Consider the following 20,940-nt stretch of genomic DNA (forward strand, 5'->3'; position numbering starts at 1 on the left):
TAGAAGAACCAGAGGGTTGAAACTGGAAGACAGTAGATGGGCCACAGGACACCTCTCAAAGACCAAAAACCAGATGGGATGAGAGAAAGCAAATAAGAAAGCATACAACAACTACAACCTGAGGTGGGTGTTTTAATTAACATTAAACAATAAACATTAGCACGCCCAAGAGAATGGGAAGGCGCAGCAAAGCAGAAGTGATTATTAAAGATAAAATGGTTGGGGAATTCCGATACTAGGGAGTTGGAAGTTAAGCATATAAACAAAGACTTCAGGGATCTGGGGTAAAGTGGAAGAGTGTGAGTTCATCAAAGACGGAGAAATGACTGGGAGATCACTAAACAATGAAGACAGAGGATGACATACCCAGAATGCATAGCTTCAAAAGGAGCAGGAATTTTCATGCTGAGAGAATAACAATAGTCCAGAAGCATCAGTGGAGAACAAGAATAACAGTGTGTGGGAAACAAACAGGTCATGGCTTACTGCACCTATAACCTAGCTTCTGTATCTAGTGATGTAGAAACTATTCTTGCCAAGTCATCACTTTTCACTCCTCCTTTTGTTTAACCTTGCTGAGAAATGTAGACCTTCTGGAAATTTACTGTGGGCTTTCAGGACACCATTTCCTGATTTCCTCCTTTCTCTCTGGTTGTTCTTCAGAGACTTCCCTTCCTAATCTGGAAATGTTTATACTCCCCAGGGACCAGCCATTAGACACTTTCTCTTTTAAATTCTCTTTGGGCCATTTCATCTTCTTTCAAGGTAGTAATACCTGATGACTTCCAAATGTCTCCTTCAGCATAGTTCAAACTCTGCTTGAGAATCTAGTACTATTCCAGGTCCTCTATCTTCATATGGGCTCTTTCTTTAAGAAATTTACTGTTTTAAGGAGGTGAAAGCCAGATGATTTTAATATCATAGGAAATACAGAGGTATGGCAATTTAAAGAAAGGCAACTTAGCCAAGATAAGTCACAAAGGATGACTAGCAGCTGATGAAAAAAATTGAAAGAATGTTTTTGGTAATAAGGAAATGAGGGAGTAAAGGCACAAGGGACTGAGAACATCTTGTGACAACTTAAGTTCAACAGTATAATGTTCAAAAAAGGACTCAAAAATATGAAGTGGCAGGGAGGAGCCAGATTATGAGACTTAATAAGAAATAAGGAATTCTGATTTTAGTCAGCAGAGGAGTAATCTAATAAAGGCGACTTTCTCCCCATAAAAATGCAAATGTACTCCACCTTGCAAAAAATTTCAGAAGATTCATATACCATTCATAAACCACTAAATAAGAACACCTGCAATACAAGTCACAAAAGGGTTTAAGCAAGTCAATGACTAAGTCAAATCTACCTTTATAACTACATTTTGTAAACTGGGATCAAAGCTGGCAAAAGTGGAGGCAGGCAATCCAGTTAGGTGATGACTACCGTTAGAGACCAGGGAAAGAAAGTAGTAGTAGCAGGAATGAATACAAGGAAACTAATGCAAGAAATATTTAAAAGATGTAGTTTGTAGGGGGTAAATGAGTGGAAAGAGCTAAATGCCTAGGTTTCTGTCATGGGCAACTGGGTAGAAGGTAGTACTACAAACTGAAATAACAAAAACAATGAACATTCATTAAACTACAGTGAATGTTTTTTGTTATGGTGTGTCCTTTAATACTTACAATTATCCTAGGAAGGAGACTGGAGAAGCCAATAAAGGACCTAGTAAATCAGAAAGTCCTGCTTTTAAGTAATTTAGGGGGAATAGCATCCTTTTCCTTTCACTGACCTCTTTTAGCCTTGAATCCCATTTATAGCTAACAATTTCTATGTAATAAAAGTACACCATTCCCATTAATGTTTCTTAAAACCTTTTTAGGGACACATAAGATATAATGAATAAAATGCATAATTCACAGATTCTAAAAACCCTTTTATTAGAGCACCTCAACAAAAATAGCCAGGTTCTGCTTATTCTACTTTCTGAGAAGACTCAGCCAGAGGCAGTTCATCTACTCATCCATCTCTACCATGAACAAGAAGTGTGATACCTTCTATTTAAAAGAGAATGTATAGGGGTGCCTGGGTGGCTCAGTCAGTTAAGCGTCTGACTCTTGATCTCGGCTCAGGTCATGATCTCAGGGTTGTGAGATCCAGCCTGCAGGCTCCGCACTGGGTGTGGAGCCTGCTTAAGATTCTCTCTCCCGGGCACCTGGGTGGCTCAGTTGTTAAGCAGCTGCCTCCGGCTCAGATCGAGTCCCACATCGGGCTCCCTGCTCAGCGGGAAGCCTGCTTCTCCCTCTCCCACTCCCCCTGCTTATGTTCCTGCTCTCGCTGTCTCTGTCTCTGTCAAATAAATAAAATCTTTAAAAAACAAACAAAAAAAGATTCTCTCTCCCTCTGCCTCTCACCCCCCTCAAAAAAAAAAAAAAAAAAGAAGGTAAAAGAGAATGTATATAAGCTTACATGATGTTTCATTTGGTAGAAAAGTAAACAGACTATGACTCAGGCCACTTCTATGCCTAACACTTTTCATTACCTCCTATGTCTATCAGGAGAAAACCCAGGACTTTTCAGTAGTGTCAAGGCCTTTCACTATCTGATCAAGGCTTTCTACTTCCAGCTACATTTGTTAGCACATCTCCCCCCATCTCCTAGATCTACATTCCAGCAATACAGAACGTCCTACAGTTCAAAGGACTTGTTCCTGCTGTCTTCATTGGCTCCAGGTCTCAGAAGTTTTCTTCTTACCTAGAATACTATAATCCCTATTTATACCAAGTCATCCTCAAAGACTCAGCTTAGATATCATTTCCAAGATGATTACATATCCCTTCTCTGCTCCCACAGCAACCTGTACCTACTCTCAATACACCTCATTATAACTGCCTATTATTTAAATGGCAACCTCCCTGAGACACATGACCAAATAACTTCTTTACAGTTATATTCTCAGAACCTAGCAAATTACAAAACTTTAATAAGATCCTTCAATTTCTCTTAACAGTGTCAAACAACCCTACCTTTTTCTAGTACTTAACCATAACACCTCCCAGTTTCAGAAAAAAGGAACCCTCAGTGCACTGTTAGTTGGAATGAAAACTGTGCAACCACTTGTGGAAAACAGTATGGAGTTCCCTCAGAAAATTTAAAACAGAATTACCGTATAATCCAGTAATTCCACTACTGGGTATTTACCCTATGAAAACATTAATTCAAGAAGATATTCACACCCTATGTTCACTACGGCATTATGTACAATAGCCAAGATATGGAAGCAATCCAAGTGTCCATCCATGGATGAATGGATAAAGATGTGGTGTGTGTATCTATACGTCTAATATCTGTGTGCGCACACACATACACAAATGGAGTATTACTCAGCCATAAAAAGGAATGACATCTTGCATTTGCAACAACATGTATGGATCTAAAGGGTATAATGCTAAGTGCAATAAGTCAGTCAGAGAAAAACAAATACTATCACTCATATGCAGAATTTAAGAAACAAAACAAAACAAAGAAAAAAGAGACAAACCAAAAAACAGACTCTTTACAGAGACCAAACTGATGGTTACCAGAGGCGATGGTAACCAAGAGTGTGGAGAGAGATGAAACAGGTAAAGGAGATTATGAGTATATACTTACTGTGATGAGCAATGAGTAATGCAAAGAACTGTTGAATCACTATATAGCATCTGAAACTGACCTAACACGGTATGTTAATTATACTGGAATTTAAAACAAAATGGAACAAAAAAAATAAATAAAAATAAGTATTTTTTTAAAAAAACCTCCCAGTTTCATAGGTATATCAGAAGTATAAAAAGAATGTGCAAAGGAAAGAACATGACATCAGAATCTATAGGAGAGGATCTTGAAAAAAGATCTCTATCTGATTAAAGAGATTTGTATCTTTTACTTCAGAATGTACTTCAAGATGTTATTTAATCCATAAATGCTATTATACACATTAAGTATACCTCAATTGGAAGTCATACAGAAATATTTTCTCCCATTCCATATAGAAAATAAAAGCATCCAAGCTGTATCTCAATTTCTGACTTCTCAGTTCCACACAGAAGAGCTAGGAAGCTGCTACTCCAATCTAATAACAAGTAAAAAGCTGAACAGACTAAAAAATTAGTAACTCTTCTTCTACTGAGAGAGAGAGGAATATAGAACAAAATGCTGCCCCAAAGACTGGAGAGAAAGGCAAATACAGGGAGCCATGGCTTACTGAAGCAGAGAGCAGGAAATTGCCAGAGGGACCTGTGATGCGATAGGAAAACCTAAACTCCATGCACAAATTCCTGGAGCTTCAGCACAGAAAAATCTATAATCATTAAAAACTCCAGGGGGACTTAGTCCCAGCAGAGCCCCCACAATTTTGTGATATTTATATCAAGAAGCTTGACTACGTTCTCAGAGCAAATGTTGTAGAAAAATCCCCTCATGCTTCTAGGAGGGGAGCGAAAAAGGAACCATTAAGAGATACACCAGAGCACTTTATTCTTAACAAGGCTTGGCCTCAGAAGAAACTAGTTAACCCAAGCCTAATCTGCCAGGTACTCTCAGAGCCTAACTGACCTGTGTAAGAGAAACATCCAACTCCCTCCCACTCTAGTCATCCTGGTCCACTTAAGAGGGAAGGAAAAAAATGAGAAATATTTATGAAGTTCACAATCCAGAGGCACAGGCAGGCTCACTAGAAGACTGAGACCAAAACAGGACTATAGAATGCTTTCTTTTCCCCTTACACCTCACCACCATATTACTAAAGGCCTATTTATAGCAATTCCTTTTACCTAGGAAATCATACCCAGCTAGCAATAAAAATTATGAGGCATACTAAAGGCAAAAAAAACACTGTCTGAAAAGATAGCAAGCATAAGAACTAAATACAGCAGGGATGCCGGAATTATCACACCAAAACTTTAAAACAATTATGATTAATATGTAAGGGCTCTAATGGATAAAGTAGATGGCATGAAAGAACAGTTGAGCAATGTAAGCAAAGAAAAATCAAAGACCCAAACAAAAAAAGCCAGAGTTCAAAAATACTGTAACAGAAATCTTTGATGAGCTTAATAATGAACTGGAAACTGAAGAAGAAACTCTGAACTTGAAGATGTATCAAAAGAAACTCCAGGGCGCCTGGGTGGCTCAGTTGGTTAAGCGACTGCCTTCAGCTCAGGTCATGATCCTGAAGTCCCGGGATCGAGTCCCGCATCGGGCTCCCTGCTCGGCAGGGAGTCTGCTTCTCCCTCTGACCCTCCTCCCTCTCATGCTCTCTGTCTCTCATTCTCTCTCTCGCAAATAAGTAAAACCTTAAAAAAAAAAAAAAAAAAAAAAAAAAAAAAAAAAAGAAACTCCAACAACTGAAAAGCAAAGAGAAAAATGACTGACAAAAACAGAATATGCAAGGACTGTGAGAAAACTACAAAAGTAGTACACATAATGGGAATATCAGAAGAAGAAAGTGAGACAGAATCAGAAGAAATATCTGAAACAATAAAGACTGAGAATGCCCCCTTTTTAATTAATATCAGACACCAAACCACAGATCCAGGAAACTCAGAAAACACCAAGGATAAATGCAAAAAAACAAACAAAAATGAAACAAAATCTCCCCAAAACAAAACAAACAAAAACAAAAAAACCCACACCAAAACCCACAAAAAAAAATACACCCAAACCAAAAAACTATGCCTAGGCATATCACTTTCAAACTACAGATAATCAAAGAAAAAATTAAGATTATTTTGTTATTATAAGGTACTCACAACTCCCTATGATATGATATAGTGTTATTTAAAAGTAGACTAGGTTAAGATATAAAAACTCTAAGGGCACCTGGGTAGCTCAGTCAGTTAAGCAGCCAACTCTTGATTTTGGCTCGGGGCATGATCTCAAGCCCCGTGTCAGGCTCTGCACTCATCAGGGAGTCTGCTTGAGATTCTCTCCCTCTCCCTCAGCCCCTCCCTGCTGTGTGCTTGTTCATTCTCTCTCACTCTCAAATAAATAAATAAGTCTAAAAAAAAAAAAGATACAGAAACTCTAGGACGACCCCAAAAAGAAAAGTAAAAATGAAGGGTAACTCTACTTACAAAGGAGAGAAAATGGAACAATATGCTCAAGTAAAACCAGAAAAGGAAGAAAGAGAGAAGACCAAAACAAAAAAAGAACAAGGGCAACAAATAGAAAACAGTAACAAAAATGTTAGGTATTAATCCAACTATATCAATAATCACTTTATTTTTTTAAAAGATTTTATTTATTTATTTATTTATTTGGGAGAGACAGAGAAAGAGAGTGGGGGAGAAGCAGAGGAAGAAGGACAAGCAGACTTCACACTGAGGGCAGAGCCTGATGTGGGGCTTAATCCCAGGACCCTAAAATCATGACCCAAGCTGAAATCAAGAGTTGGACACTTAACCAACTGAGCCACCCAGGCACCCCAATAATCACTTTAAACATGAGTGGTCTAAATGCATCAGTTGAAAGACAGATTGCCAGAGTGGATCAAAAAATAAGATCCAACTATATACTATTTACATTTTAAACATAAAGATACAGATTAAAAATAAAGAGAAAAATGTATCATGCTACCAATAATCAAAAGAAAGTTAGAGTAGCTACACTAATTTCAGACAGAACCAACTTCAAAGCAAGGTAAATCATCAGAGTTAAAGAGTGGCACAACATAATGATAAATAGATCAATTCTCTAAGAAGACATAACAATCCTTATTGTGTAGGTACCTAACAACAGAACATCAAACCACATAAAAACTGAACTACAAGAAAAACAGACGAACCCACTATAGTAGTTGCAGACTTCAACATCCCTCTATCAGAGATGGACAGATCCAGCAGGCAGAAAATCAGTAAAGACATAGTTGAACTCAACCGCACCATCAACCAACCAGGCATAATCGACATCTCTGGACTACTTCATCCAACAACAGCAGATTACACATTCTTCTTAAGCTCACATGGAACATGCATCAAGATATATCATATTCAGGGCCATAAAATATACCTTAACAAATGTAAAAGAATAGAAATCATACAATGTCTACTCTCAGACTACAATAGAATTAAACCAGAATCAGTAACAGAAAGATAACTGGAAAATCTCAAAATACATGGAGATTAAACAAGTCAACAAAGAAATCGCCAGAGACACTAAAAACTCTTTTGAACTAAATAAAAATGAGAACACAATTTATCAAAATTTTGGGATGCAGTGAAAACAGTGCTTAGAAGGAAATTTATACTTTGAATCCATGTATTAGAAACAAACATAAAAAATTAATCATTTACACACCCACCTTAATAACCAGAAAAAGAGCAAATTAAATCCAAAATAAGCAAAAGAAATAATATTATAACACAAGTCCATGAAATTGAAAAATGGAAACCAACAGAGAAAAATCAACAACAAAAGCTGGTTCTTTGAAAAGATTAGTAAAATCAATACTCCTCTAGCCAGGCCAACTAAGAAAAAAAAAAAAAAAGAGGACACAAATTACTAGTATTACAAATAAAATAGGGACATCACAACAGATCCCATGCACATTAAGACAATAAAAGATATACTATGAATAACTCTATGCCCACAAATTTGATAACCTAGATGTAATGAACCAATTCCTTGAAAGACACAATCTGCCAAAACTCTGAGGAGAAACAGACAACCTGAAAGGCCTATATCTGATATGAAAACTGAATAAATAAAAGACTTTCCAAAACAGAAAGTGCCAGAACCAGATTGGTTCACTAGTGAATTTTACCAAAAATTTAAGGAAGAAATTGTACCAGTTCCCTACCATCTCAGAGGATACAAGCTGTATCTCCATATCTAATCTGATTAAAAGGCTTAGCTTTAAAAGCAGTATTACCTTGCCACTTAAGACAACACTGACGGACCTAGAGGGCAGTATGCTAAGTGAAATAAGTACTTGACACAGAAAGACAAAGACAGTATGATTTCACTTACCTGTATAATCTAAAAAAAAAAAAAAAAACAAAACGAAACAAAACAAAAAACCGGACACAAACAAACAAAAGGCAGAAACAGACCCGTAAATACAGAGAACAAACCAGTGGCTGCTGGGGGAGAGGGGATGGGCAGGGTAGTGGGAGAACCAAAATGGGGAATGGGAGGTACAGGATTTCAGTTATGGAATGAAGTCGTCACAGGGATGAAAGGTACAGCACAGGGAATATAGTCAGTGGTACTGTAATAGCATTGTATGGTGACAGATGGTAGCTACACTTGTGGTGGGCGTGGTATAATGCAGAAAGCTGTTGAATGACTATTACTTGAATCTAATGTAACACTATGTGTCAACTATATGTCAATAAAAAATAAAATGCAAATTTAAGAAATTAAACTTTATATACCTAAAGAAATAAATAAAATAGTATTTTGGTTATTGTTTGTTTTTAAAAAAGGCTCACACTTCCTATCAAATGATAGAATGCACATAGAGTACTGAGCATAGTGGCCTGTCATATGGTAAGTGTTCAAGACGTTAGGTGCTACTACACAAGTTCTATGGGCTGTGTACATATTTATCACTTACTAACACATAAACTGATGCCAGAAAATTCTTCCTACATTTCTGTAAGGGAATTAAAAAGGCAGAAATAAACATTTTGCATTAATTTAGTAATTTCACTCTTTCACATATTAAGTATTTACAACCTATTGTAGACCAGGCACTCTCATTAGGCTTCCACTCTAGAATTAAATGAACCAGACAACAAAGAAATCAATATACAACAAAGAAATCAATATGCAACAAAGAAATCAATATGCAACACGTCAAGTGACATTAAATCCCATGATGATAAGTCTAACAGGGTAAGGGTAATAGAGAACACAGAACATGACCATTCTTTGATGAAGTTGGTCAATGAAGGCCTCTCTGATAAGGCATCATTTGAGCAGAGAGCTCTAAGGCAACTAAAAGGAGCCATGTGGATATCAGAGAAGGGTCACAAACAATAGGCACCAGTCTCAAGAACATCAAAACATAAGGGCAAGACCATAAAGCCAGTGCAAAGATGAGCAAGAGAAATGGAAAGGCCATACAAGTGCAAGGGAGCTCATACAGGGCCTTGCAGATCCTCAGATTTTACTCTAAGGTGGGAAGCCTTTGAAAGGTTTTAATCATAAATAACATGGTTTAACTTCGATTTTAAAAAGATCACTCTGGGGAGGCCTAGGTGATGGAGTCGGTTAAGCATCCAACTCTTGGTTTCAGCTCAGGTCATGATCTCAGGGTTGTGGGATCGAGCCCTGTGTCAGGCTCCCACGCTCAGCATGGAGTCAGCTTCAGATTCTCTCTCCCTCTGCTTCTCCCACTCGTGCTCTCTCTCTTTCTCTAAAATAAATAAATAAATCTTTTAAAAAATCACTGTGGCTGCTACACAGAAAATACACTGAAAGGGGCAAGTATGGAAGCAGCAAGACTACTGGGAAACAATTTCATTCTTTTGGCAAAAGACGATGGCTTTAATCAAGAGTGATAGAGGTAGAAATGGTGTAAAAAGACAAGTGGTTGAATTATGATATTTTAAAGGTGGAGCCAACATGATTTGTTGATAATGTGAGTTAGACAAACAGAAATCAAAGATGCTTCCAAAGTTTTGGATAAACTGGAAGAAAAAAAAGAGTTGCTACCAACTGGGACAGCAAAAAGATAACAAGACAAGTAGATTTGAGAGGATGAAAATCAAGAACTATTTTGGACTTGTTAAGTTTGAGAATCAGACATTCAATTATTGGATAGATGAGTCTACAATTCAGAGGGTAAGCTGGAGTTGGAGATAGAAATATGAGAGTTGATAAAGCTCTTACCTAGAGAGAACAGATAATGATGGGCCTGAGACCTGGGTCTTAGGCCTACCAACATTTAGAGAAAACTAAGTATTTATTTAAATAGCTTTGATATATATGGAACCATAAATCACTTGATACGTTTACTCTTGTTCCATTTACTGTCTTGGTTATACACCTGAAAACAACCTAAGCATTAAAGATAGGGGTGGAGAGCAAATACCAAAAGATGAGAAATCTGAAGTTATTAGAAATTGCTTTGAAATCATTAAAAAAATTAAAGTCTAAATTAATATGTGCAAAAAGATGCTACGAATATATAAGTTTAAACAAAATAGAGAATATACATACAATTGGATAAAAAGATTTGGGTTATTGTGTTCTATTTCTAGGCTAAACTATAGAATGGCATGCAAATGTTAAAAATGTTTACTATGTTTTTCTGCACCCTAGAGAACAGACAATACTAAGAATTCCTAAAAACAAATGGCTATATTCTTTAATTTTATATAATTACCATTTAAAATGCACCCAAGATGTTCCCTAGTTAAAAGATGCCAAATGCAAATGTGCCTGCAAGTGCCCCCAAAAAATCATACTTCAATAAATGTAAGATGCTGCCATTAATCAAAGACCCTAGCTAATTCTTAGATAAAACCAAGAATCCTTCATTATCTATTCTGTAAATCAAGACTCACGAAATTATGGTAGAACAAATGTTGACCTATTCACCTTACTAAACTACTGCCTGGTATGGTTTCCAAAGGTATAGGAATTTGAGAAATGGGGGCAGACATGAAGACTTAGAGCTACATTACAGCGATTATGTCTTGGAACCTTACACACCATTATCGAGACATCGTGGCAGGTCTGATTTCCTGCTATTCTACCTTAACATGGTCAAGTTAAACAGTGTAAGTTTGCTGAACTCAACCAGAACTTAATACCAGAGCTTCATCTGGAATCTTGTGACAAATATCCTATCATGCCTCACATTATTGCCATCCTTGATTTTTACTACAAAGTACCAAGCTTCACCTACCCTTTTCTATTCTTTATTATTGATTTGTTCCACTAATCTAACTCTACTAAGATCTCTAGAAAAACATTTAAAATACAGGTTGTCCCTAATCTTCAAATGCTTCATATAATGGTTCCCCAACCTCTTAGCTTTCACTAAAGCCTGGATTACCCCAAAAGACACTACTTATCTTGTATCCCTTTTCTGTGAACTTTTTCATAGACAACTAAAACCCGTAAGTCCATTATTACTCTTCTAATTCCTTGTATTTAAAACAATGTCCATCTAAACAAAATAAAACATAACATAAATACAACTTACACTTTGAAAGTCATGTTATCTACCTCAATACATTTCCCCTCTTCTGGTAAATTATACCCATTATACTAAAGGCTCCATTTTGCCCCCAGTTACATCACCAGCAAGCCAACTTCGATGTCTGTATTCATGATCTATCCCAACATTTTAGCCCCCTCTCACCCAAAATACTTACTTTTCTTCAAAAAGCTTCACTTCCTCTCTACATCAGCCAATCACCACCGTAAGCATATTAAACACCCAACCTTTGATCATCATCATCTATATCCTTCTAAAAATTTCATTTACACTGAACTATCTCTTTGACCTATCAGGCTTTTATAACCAACCCAACACTTCTACCTGGCCCCACAACCTATCCAATTATGGCCAACACCAATGACATATAAACTCAACTACTTCAGTGTTAACAACCTATGCCCATGCCATTGGTAGTTCTGTCCTATCTGCTCTGCTAACACCCAACCTTGAAATACCATGCCTCTTTTCTGGCTATTAGATAAAAGTCTTTAAACTCCAACTATGATAAGTTTCCTAACTTCAACTGGCCACTCAGTAGCCTGAGACTCAATAATATTTGGTCTACTTCTTCACCCATTCCCCCCAGATGCTTTCCAAGTTTTCATAGTATCCTCAAGTTCCCTAATCAAACTCTGTGTTCCACAAAATACTATTAAAACATATTTCTTAAGAAGTTACATGGTCACAAAGCTATAATTAAAAAAATCACTTCATCAGGATGGCAACTATCAAAAACAGATAATTACAAGTACTGACGAGAATGTGGAAAAATTATAACCCTTGGCTGGAATGTAAAATGGCACAGTCACTGTGGAAAACAGTACGGAGGTTCCTCAAAAAAATTAAACAAAGAATTATCATATGATCCAGCAATCCCACTTGTGGGTATATACCCAAAGAAATGAAAGCAGGGTCTCAAAGAGATACCATGTTCATGGCAGCATTATTCATTATAGCAAAAACATGAAAGAAATCCCAAGTGTCCATCGATGGGTGAAAGGATAAACAAAATGCCATACACACACACAAAAGAATATTATTCAGCCATAAAAAGGAAGAAAATTCTGACATATGCGACAATGTGGATGAACCTTGAGGACATTATGCTAAATGAAATAACCCATCACAAAAAGACAAATATAAATGATTCCATTTATAGGGGACAGAGCAGTCAAAATCATAGACCTAGAAAGTAAAATGATGGTTGCCAGAGGATAGGTTGAAGGGGGAATAGTTCCAGTATTGCAAGATGAAGAGTTGTAGAGATGATGGCGACAATGGCTGCACAACAATATTAACGTAACTCAATTACACGGTTAAAAATAATAAAGATGGTCAACTTTGTTACGTGCTATTTTACCACAAAAAAATTTTTAGAAAAAAAAAGTTACATAGACACATAAATTTGAAAAATACATCTTAAAGTCCCTTCTTGGAGATTCACAATGTTTATAAGCACTTCAAAGTATATTTCCACTGTTTTCAGTAAAAAAACCTGTTTAACTCTGCAGTTTCCAAACTTAACAATTGAACCTCTTTTTCAAGAAGTATCTAGTATCATCTCAAAGGAGACAGAAACAGTGGTGTAACAGACCTAAACGAATTTACTGAGAAAATACTGCAGGTAAAAATGACCTTGATGTCCCCATTCTCACCTACAAACACAGTTAACATCACATATCCATCTTTACCTCCTTCTAGTTTCACAAGATGGGCTCTTTGCTCTTACTCCAGAGCAATCCCTTTACCTATATTCTTCATTCCAACCCTTACTACCTCAAAAAACTTCCTTCAATAATTACCACCTTCCCATTACCTTAAACTTCTTAATTTCTTAAAACCAATACTGAAGTCTTACCTATTTCACTTTCCAAATATTTTTCTTACACATCCAGAGAACGTTATCTTGAATTCCTATTCTGTCACTGTCCTTTTTAAGGCTTTTATTGACTGAACTGCTGAAGCCCTGGTCACCCTACCACCACACACTTCTCTTCAATTCTGTTTCTCTCCTGCCAAAACTATTAAAATTTTATGTCTAACAAGGTTACTACTCCTTCCTCAGCAAATTCTTTATTGACTCCCAAATACCAAAGAGACAGGCCTAGGTCCTTCACATACCATGCAAGGCTCTAGCCCTTTCTCTCAAGTCTTACCTCCTTCATTTTCCTGCCTTTCAGTTAGTTTATGATCTAAAAATCCTCAACTGCCTACTGTTCCCTATGCTCACTATGCCGCTTTATAACTTCACCCATACTTCTGCCTAGAACAACCCTGCTGATGCCTTCCACTAACTCCCAGTTACACTGGATTTAATTTGGCCTACCCTGGCCACCCCTACTTCCCTGCCACATGGATTAGGTTCCTACTGTATACCCAGGTAACCCAGTACTCCTTTATGTTCCTGCTGCATCCTGGGTATCCTTCTACCACAGTTGACTAAAGATTTGTTTCTCTTTCACACTGAATAGACTATAAAATTCTGTGGGTTAGGAACTAATTATTACGCATCTCTGTATCCACAACACATCACCAGCTGAATAGTGAGTATTTAATAAATGATTGTTAACCTGAACTCTTTCCCCTCTCTATTTCCACACAACTGCCAGGTAACCAAAAACACATTATAATGCAGGAGTATACAACTATCTACCTAAAAGTAGAAATCTAGTGACATGGTACCAAAGTTCAGAGGTATTTATTTGGTAGGAAAAATAGTAGGCACGCTCCTCTCTCCCATTTTTTAATGTATTACTTTCTCATAACTAGAAATAATTTTCAAATAATTTAATACCTTTAAAGCAATCTAGGGTAACTTAAAAGACAGCACAGCCGCAACCAAGTTACACTTACATTCGGCTAGCTTCGATGTCGTCAGACTGAGGTTCTCCTGGCGATCTGTAAAATGCAATTGAGGAAAGTTAAGCAAAACATTCCATATTCCAAAAATGGGCAGACATGTTATATTAGTAGACAAATTTGAAAACAAGATTTAATCGTTAACAGTTTTAAAAGTAACTAAAGATTTTAACAGAAGAAAAAAGTGATCAAATCAGATTGCCATTCAACACGTTTATTATAAAAGCTGGACTAATAAAAAAGTCAGTGCATTTTTTTAAGGAAAGGAAACTGTAAACACTATTTAGATACCAACATACAAAGGAGTAAAATGTATAATAAATCATAATTATTCACAAAGTCAAATATTTATAATAAAAACATACAACTATGAAACTTTCTACAGCCAACTATTGGTTATCCAAAATATCAAAAGTATTCACTGGTATTCACAGTCCCAAACTATATTTAGATCAGGGGTCAGCAAACTATTTCCTGGGACAACAAACTAAGGCCTGGGTCAGGCACCTATTTTTGTATTGGAATACAGCCACAATTCATTCATTTACATACATTGTCCATGGCTGCTTTGACACTGCAAGAGCAGAGGTGAGAAACTGACAAGAGATATATGCCCCACAAAGCCTAAAGTATTTATTATCCGGCCCATTGAGAAAAAGTTTGCTAACTTCTGCTCTAGATAATTCAAATTTTAATCTAATAGCCTTAGTGAATTTTGAGACACTTTAAGTCAGATTTACCATTCTAATCACGATTATCTTGGTTCAACAATGAAATTAACCTTCCCTGAAAATATACTGGCAAAATGCATTACCTATCAAAAGTGTACCAAGCTGGGGTATTAAAATTTTACTATGGATAACTGTGAACTGATTTCAGTTATAAATAGTTGCCAGTTGTTTTCTATTATTTTTTAATATACTATTACTATCTTGCATAGAAATATTCAAAATTCTATGACATTAAAAAGTCTTACTTTCATTTTGGGGTATGAATGAATTTTGCCTATTCCTACCATGCCGTTAAAAAAAATAAATTCCTGTTACCCTATTCAGTTTTATAAACAGCACTGGTCAATGTATACTAAGTTAAATCAACATAATCTTGATTGCTAACACTCAAATTCTCAAAAATTTTTTTAGAGATCAAAAACTAAATTTTCCAAATGACATTACAATGACCTGATCTGTAAATTTATCACTGACTTGAGACTTCTAATTGTGAACAACTTTAACAAAAGAATCTTAAAATCAGAGCCACCAGCAAAAAAAAAAAAAAAAGAAAGAAAAAAAAAGAAACAAACTGTTCTCCACATTTCTTAGCTTTTAAAAATCTTACTTCTTTATTAGACTTTCAAAATTACCCCTCACTGCAGTTCATTTAGAGTCCAAGGACAAGAATGCAAAAAAAAAAAAAAGAAAAAGAAAAAGAGAGAGAGAGACTCCAGCAGCTCAAATATTTTAGATCCTCTTTGCAGTATATTTACATTTTCAATTTTGCACAAAGTTATATTAGAACCAAAAATTGGGGCATGCTGGAGGTGGCAGTGACTTGGCACTGACACAAATGCAAAAATTTCACTCCACCCTCTCCCCCAGGGAGCAAGCAAATCACCTTTGTGACACACCTGGTCTCCACCAGCCTTGTGGGTAAGTACCCCAAGATTGCTTCCAAACTTGTTTGTATGTCTCAGACAGAAGAGCTAAAAACTGATGATAACCCCATGTACCAGCTGACTCATTTTTGAAAGTGCGACCCTCCAGCATCAGATGTCATACTGTAAGGAGGCAGAGCAGGCTTGCAAAACAAAAAATAAACCTGCTGGCACTAAGGGAAGAGAGGCAGATTAGAAGCTTTCAAACACGCAGGCGGCAAAACTTTCAAAATTAACAGGGATAGAGAAAGAGAGAGGGAAAAAAAATGAGGACACAATGACAGGAAAATTAAAATACTACTGCAAAAAGGTAAGACACAAGCAGAGGGAAAACAAATCCGAGTCTTAGAAGCACAATATATAACGGCTACAAAGTTTTGAGAAATGGGATAGAAGTTAAATACATCATCAAAAGGTAACTACACTGTTTTCCAATTTCTGTTCCCTAAACAAGAGAATATGTAAACATTAGCATCAAACTGTCACCAAATTATTATAAGTATAGTGGATTACCATTTAATATTAACATATATTCAAGTGAGCTACAAAAAAACATTTATTTGTCAAACCAAGTAATTAAACCAATTCAGTCTAACAGAAGGACAAAAGAATAAGGAAGGAATGAAAGAGTATTACCCTAAAACAGGTCTATCCTGGGTCTCATAAACATGGTTATTAGCCCAAGCTGTTTTCTACTCAAAATGGAAATTGTTTTTAATTAAAAGAAAAGTGAATATACAAAAAACAAACACTTTTCTGGCGGTTATAAGTAATAGTACATGTCTGAATAAATTTCTAGTCATTCTGCTTATATTTCTGTAATACTGTAAATAACTTACCAAAAAATATCCTGAAGTTAGCATTCATTTCCAAAACTATGAAATTATGTAACATCTACCAATTGTTTCAAAGCTTTACTTTGGCCACTAAAGAGTCTCTTTATTCATCACTGTTGAGTTTTGGGAAGTAAGGATCTAGTACATGTTCATAAATTTACCAAATCCAGGATATAACCAAAGAGGAAAAAAAAAAAGTACTGACTCAGGTTAACCTAAAACTTGTCACAATAACAAACCAGAAAAAAAATTTTAAAACAAATAGTAAGTAATATTAGAAAATAAAAAGTAAGTATTGGAAGCCTCTATTTTAGGGTCTTGATTTGGATCACAGAAAAGTGATCACAAAATGCCTCCTAATCTAAATACTGCAGCATGAGCCAGAACATTCAAATGGAGGCTCATTTCCAATAATAATGGGTGCAGCTTGTCCAGCCTGCAAGTCACTCCTTTTACCTCCACTGCAACTCTTTAGGAAAGAAAATTACACCAGTTTTATTAAAGTTGTAAAAATTTCTAGAGAAGCATTTTAGTTAAAACTCTCACCACATAAAATGCACACTGAGAATTTTTTCATAGTTTTTATAATGTTCATAATAACATGTTTATTTAAAAACTTGAAATTTTTGAGAAATACCTTCCTGTTTACTTATACACACAGAACTGGGGGGAAAAAGCATAAAATATTTTAGGAAGGATATTTAATGGAGAAGCGCATTAACACTTAGGTAAACTATTCACATTATTCCTGCCAACTATACATTTTCTTCATTTTTTACAGCACGTATTTTACTTTACAATAACAGCCTTTTAAAGGCTGTAAAATAACATTCAAAATTACCTTTTACAAGCTGTGGCCATTCGGTGACATCAGGGTGATCACAGCTTTGAGTCACTGATTAAAAACAGGTTGTCACACCAGTCTAGCTGCTAACTTGATCTGAGCGTAGGTTTAATAACTCTAACAAATTAAACAAATCTTTAGTTAGAACACTTTAATATATAAATCCAATCCATCGTTCAAAAAATAATCTTCAAAGCTTCAAATTAGGTGTCAATGCAACATTCATCAGAAGAGTAATTATTATAGAAATGCTTTTAAGGACTATTTTCCAGCATTATTTTTTCCCCTTAAATGATCTCTTCTCTTGAGAAAATTTGGTGATAATCTCTTGTACTTTTATGGAGTGTTACAGTTTACAATGCATTTTGGTCAACAGTATCTTGCTTGAGCCTCATGACAACTTTGGCTCTACCTAATCAGGGCAGATACTACAGTAAGAATTTAAGAAAACAAACAAACAAAAAACAAACTAAGCAGACTTAGAGTGATTAATTGACTTGCCCAAGATTTTAGAATTAGTGCAGAAGCTAAGATTAAAACTCAAACTTACCGATTTCCTATCCAGGGTTAGAATTTTTTGGTCTTAGTTTTACTATAGGAGAGTTTCATAAGTTATGTATATGTAATGGAGCAAAGATTTAGAATATGGCAATTGTTTAAATGAGACTAACAGTCATAGGGTTTTCCAAGTAGTCAAATGCTTAATAAATAATTATATACATACACACACACACACACACACACACAAAGTCTAGTCCTACTTATTCTATATTTAAGTAAGGTAATCTAACATTAGCCCAAACATCTTGGGTACTTCATGAAAATCTTTTCTATTCTTTCTCAGCCATAAATCCACTAATACTCAATTTCATGAAGAGATTGGCAAAATATAAAAATACGTCCTCCTCCCTCAACCTAGTATCTTTTGATTCCCTTACGTGGCCTTAGCTGAACTTTCTTGATTGTCATGGTTCAAATTTATCAGACATCCTAATCCTATATAATTCTGGCAAAGATATACATCTGAAATATCCCAGTATTGAGAACTCATTTTGTGCAGCTAGTTTTCCCCTTAATTATTTCCCTACCAAACTGTATATCCAGGCCAAATCTGAAAAGTGAACTAAGGAAAAATGACAAAATTAAGAGGGAGAAAAAAATACCCTTGACAGTTAACTAAATAAAATAAAACACCCTTTGATAGTCACTTCAAAGTGACAAGAGACAACTACAGAAGGTGGTTACCAGCATGGACCTAAAACTCAATATAAAATAGTAAGGTATCTGAGAATATGAAGAGAAGACTTGAAATATCAGTGCTTAGGCCCATACCTCTGCAGCAGCCTATAAACTTGGGCTTCAAATTCAAATAAAGGTGAGGGCTGGCCTTAATATATATAAATAACTTTAGGTGACTTCAATAAATGGGACTTATAATCCCTGGAAGAAATAATACAATTTCCCTATCATAGCTACATGTCTCCTAATAAGAGCCTAGGACATTCCTGAGGCCACATGAGGAAGAGGCAACGGCGTCCCTGAAATGAACCATGTTCCCTCTTGGGTTCTCTCTCATAATACTAAATGTGTATATAGATTAAGAAGATCCAAAGAAGTCTAACTTTCTAATCTGTCAACGTAAGTTAAAATACCTCTTAACTAATCAACTGAAGTAAATTAATTCATTGAAGAGCTACATGTATTTTGAAAATTACTGAGTCAAGTTCTCTCTACTAGTCTCCTTTTTTATGAGGTCCAGTGCTCAACAGAGCACAAACAAGCTCCAGAGCCAATCTGGATTCAAGTCCCTGTTTGGTCACTTACTAGATGGCAACTCTTGGGCAAGTTCCTTAACCATTCTGAGCCTCATTTCATTCATAGGGAGAACTAAGACTACAATAGTGTCTTTTTCAGAGGACTGTCCTGAGGATGAACAAACCAACATATAAAATTGCTCAGAATAGTGCCTGGCACATAGTAAGAGCTCAACAAATGGAAGCTATTATTAACTCATATAGTCTAACAGCCAAACCTGCCCCGTCCAATCTTCTCATGCATAAGATTTCACTTCTCATAACACACTAACCTCTTCTGATTTCTTTCAGAATCCCACTTATGTCCCTCATAGTCTACCTGGCAGCACAGTGATTTAGTACCTTGCACATTGCTTTAAAAATGGCAAGCACTCAAATTTGCTGAAAATGTTTGTCATTATATTCTAACTATGACATTAAGATATACATGCAATTTTGAATTCCAAAAAATAAAAACAGAAACATACCATATTTCGCCAAACTTCTGAGGAGCTGGTGAATTCTAAAATCAGGTTCTTACAGATTTTTAACCTAAAATATAAAACACCTCACTCAATTCTTTTCACATAACAACTGGATAAACTCAAAAGAAATTTTCCCCCAAAATTCATTAAAAGGAAATTCATTTTGTTAATATTTATGAATATCCAAAAACATATGAACAGACAAGTGTCCCTAATGCTGTTGCCAGGATGCATGCAAGGGTGGTCAGACAGGCCCTGTTGCCTCAGTGCTTTCAGCTGGCAGAGCCACGTTTCCCATATTCATCCACAGGGCTTAGAGCTTGCCATTTCTTTACTCTTCCCTTCTTCCAAAAGGGCTGAAAATGTATGAAAACTGTTTGACTATATGCCTCTAATTCCTTCAGATAACCTATAACAATTTAGCTTTTAATTAAATTCTCTATGCTAAGCACCTGCTATGTTAGGTACATTTTACAGGCACCTGTCCACTACCTCCTAGATTAGCAGCCTCAGGCAGGTCTTTCGTCTCTGAGTCTCAGGCGTCAGGTAATTTTGAGTTTTAGAGAAAATGTTTTCACAGTATGTAGGACAATGCTTCCTGTCACATAACAGGAGCTCAATACATGGTAGCAATGACTATTTCTTAAATAAAATATTTAACATTTCTATCGAAACTAAACTCACCAAAAACCAAATTCTGAGCTTGAAGCATGCACCCAAATAATCACTGTAAATTCTTAACTCATTTGTATATGATAGGAGCATTTCTCAGGGGAATAAGAACTGCAATCTTTTAACCCATTTCCTTTCATCATATATGAAGAAACCAACTCCCAAAGATTAAGAAACCCACCCAGTGCCCTACAGGTTGATGGTAGAAAAATGAATGCTCAGCATATACATATTTTTTTAATTAACCAAGTTTTAAAACCTTAGAGGACCAAGGTCTCAATCTATTCAATAATAGAATCAGCTGGGAAAATCTGTAAAAAATGAATACCTGATCTCTACTTTCAAAGACTGTGATTCAGTGCATAAAGTGGGGGTACATGAATGTGTATTTTTAACATACATTTCAGGCAATGCACAGATCCCAATTTGAGAAACCTTGCCTTAGAAGATTAGGAACACATAAAAACAGGGAAATATACCAAATCTAGAATGATATAGGATAAGCAAGACAAACCTTAAGAACCAGAAATGTTAGGTATTATCTTTGCAAATTTACCATTAGCACCCTAATACCAGATCTAGTGCCTTTATTT

At 36.0% G+C, this 20,940-nt stretch overlaps 1 protein-coding gene across 7 annotated transcripts in view; it reads right to left on the reverse strand.

Moving 5' to 3' along the window:
• Positions 1 to 20,940, reverse strand: part of UBE3A (ubiquitin protein ligase E3A) — a 99,193-nt gene that overhangs the window by 55,133 nt on the left and 23,120 nt on the right. Inside the window, exons 2-5 of one of the 7 annotated variants that reach the window (XM_036070930.2) lie at positions 19,679 to 19,742; positions 17,395 to 17,514; positions 15,678 to 15,840; positions 14,058 to 14,102 (exon numbers count right to left, since the gene is read on the reverse strand). The exons of 1 other annotated variant lie outside the window; for it this stretch is intronic. In XM_036070930.2, the coding sequence (XP_035926823.1) occupies positions 14,058 to 14,102; positions 15,678 to 15,829 (197 nt within the window). In that variant the 5' untranslated portion in view covers positions 15,830 to 15,840; positions 17,395 to 17,514; positions 19,679 to 19,742. Of the gene's footprint in view, positions 1 to 14,057; positions 14,103 to 15,677; positions 15,891 to 17,394; positions 17,515 to 19,678; positions 19,743 to 20,940 lie in introns of those variants that run through there. 5 more of the 7 variants (XM_036070922.2, XM_036070910.2, XM_036070940.2 and 2 more) reach the window with 5 other exon arrangements.

Source organism: Halichoerus grypus, chromosome 8, assembly GCF_964656455.1.
Source record: "Halichoerus grypus chromosome 8, mHalGry1.hap1.1, whole genome shotgun sequence".
Classification (NCBI taxonomy): Eukaryota; Metazoa; Chordata; class Mammalia; order Carnivora; family Phocidae; genus Halichoerus; species Halichoerus grypus.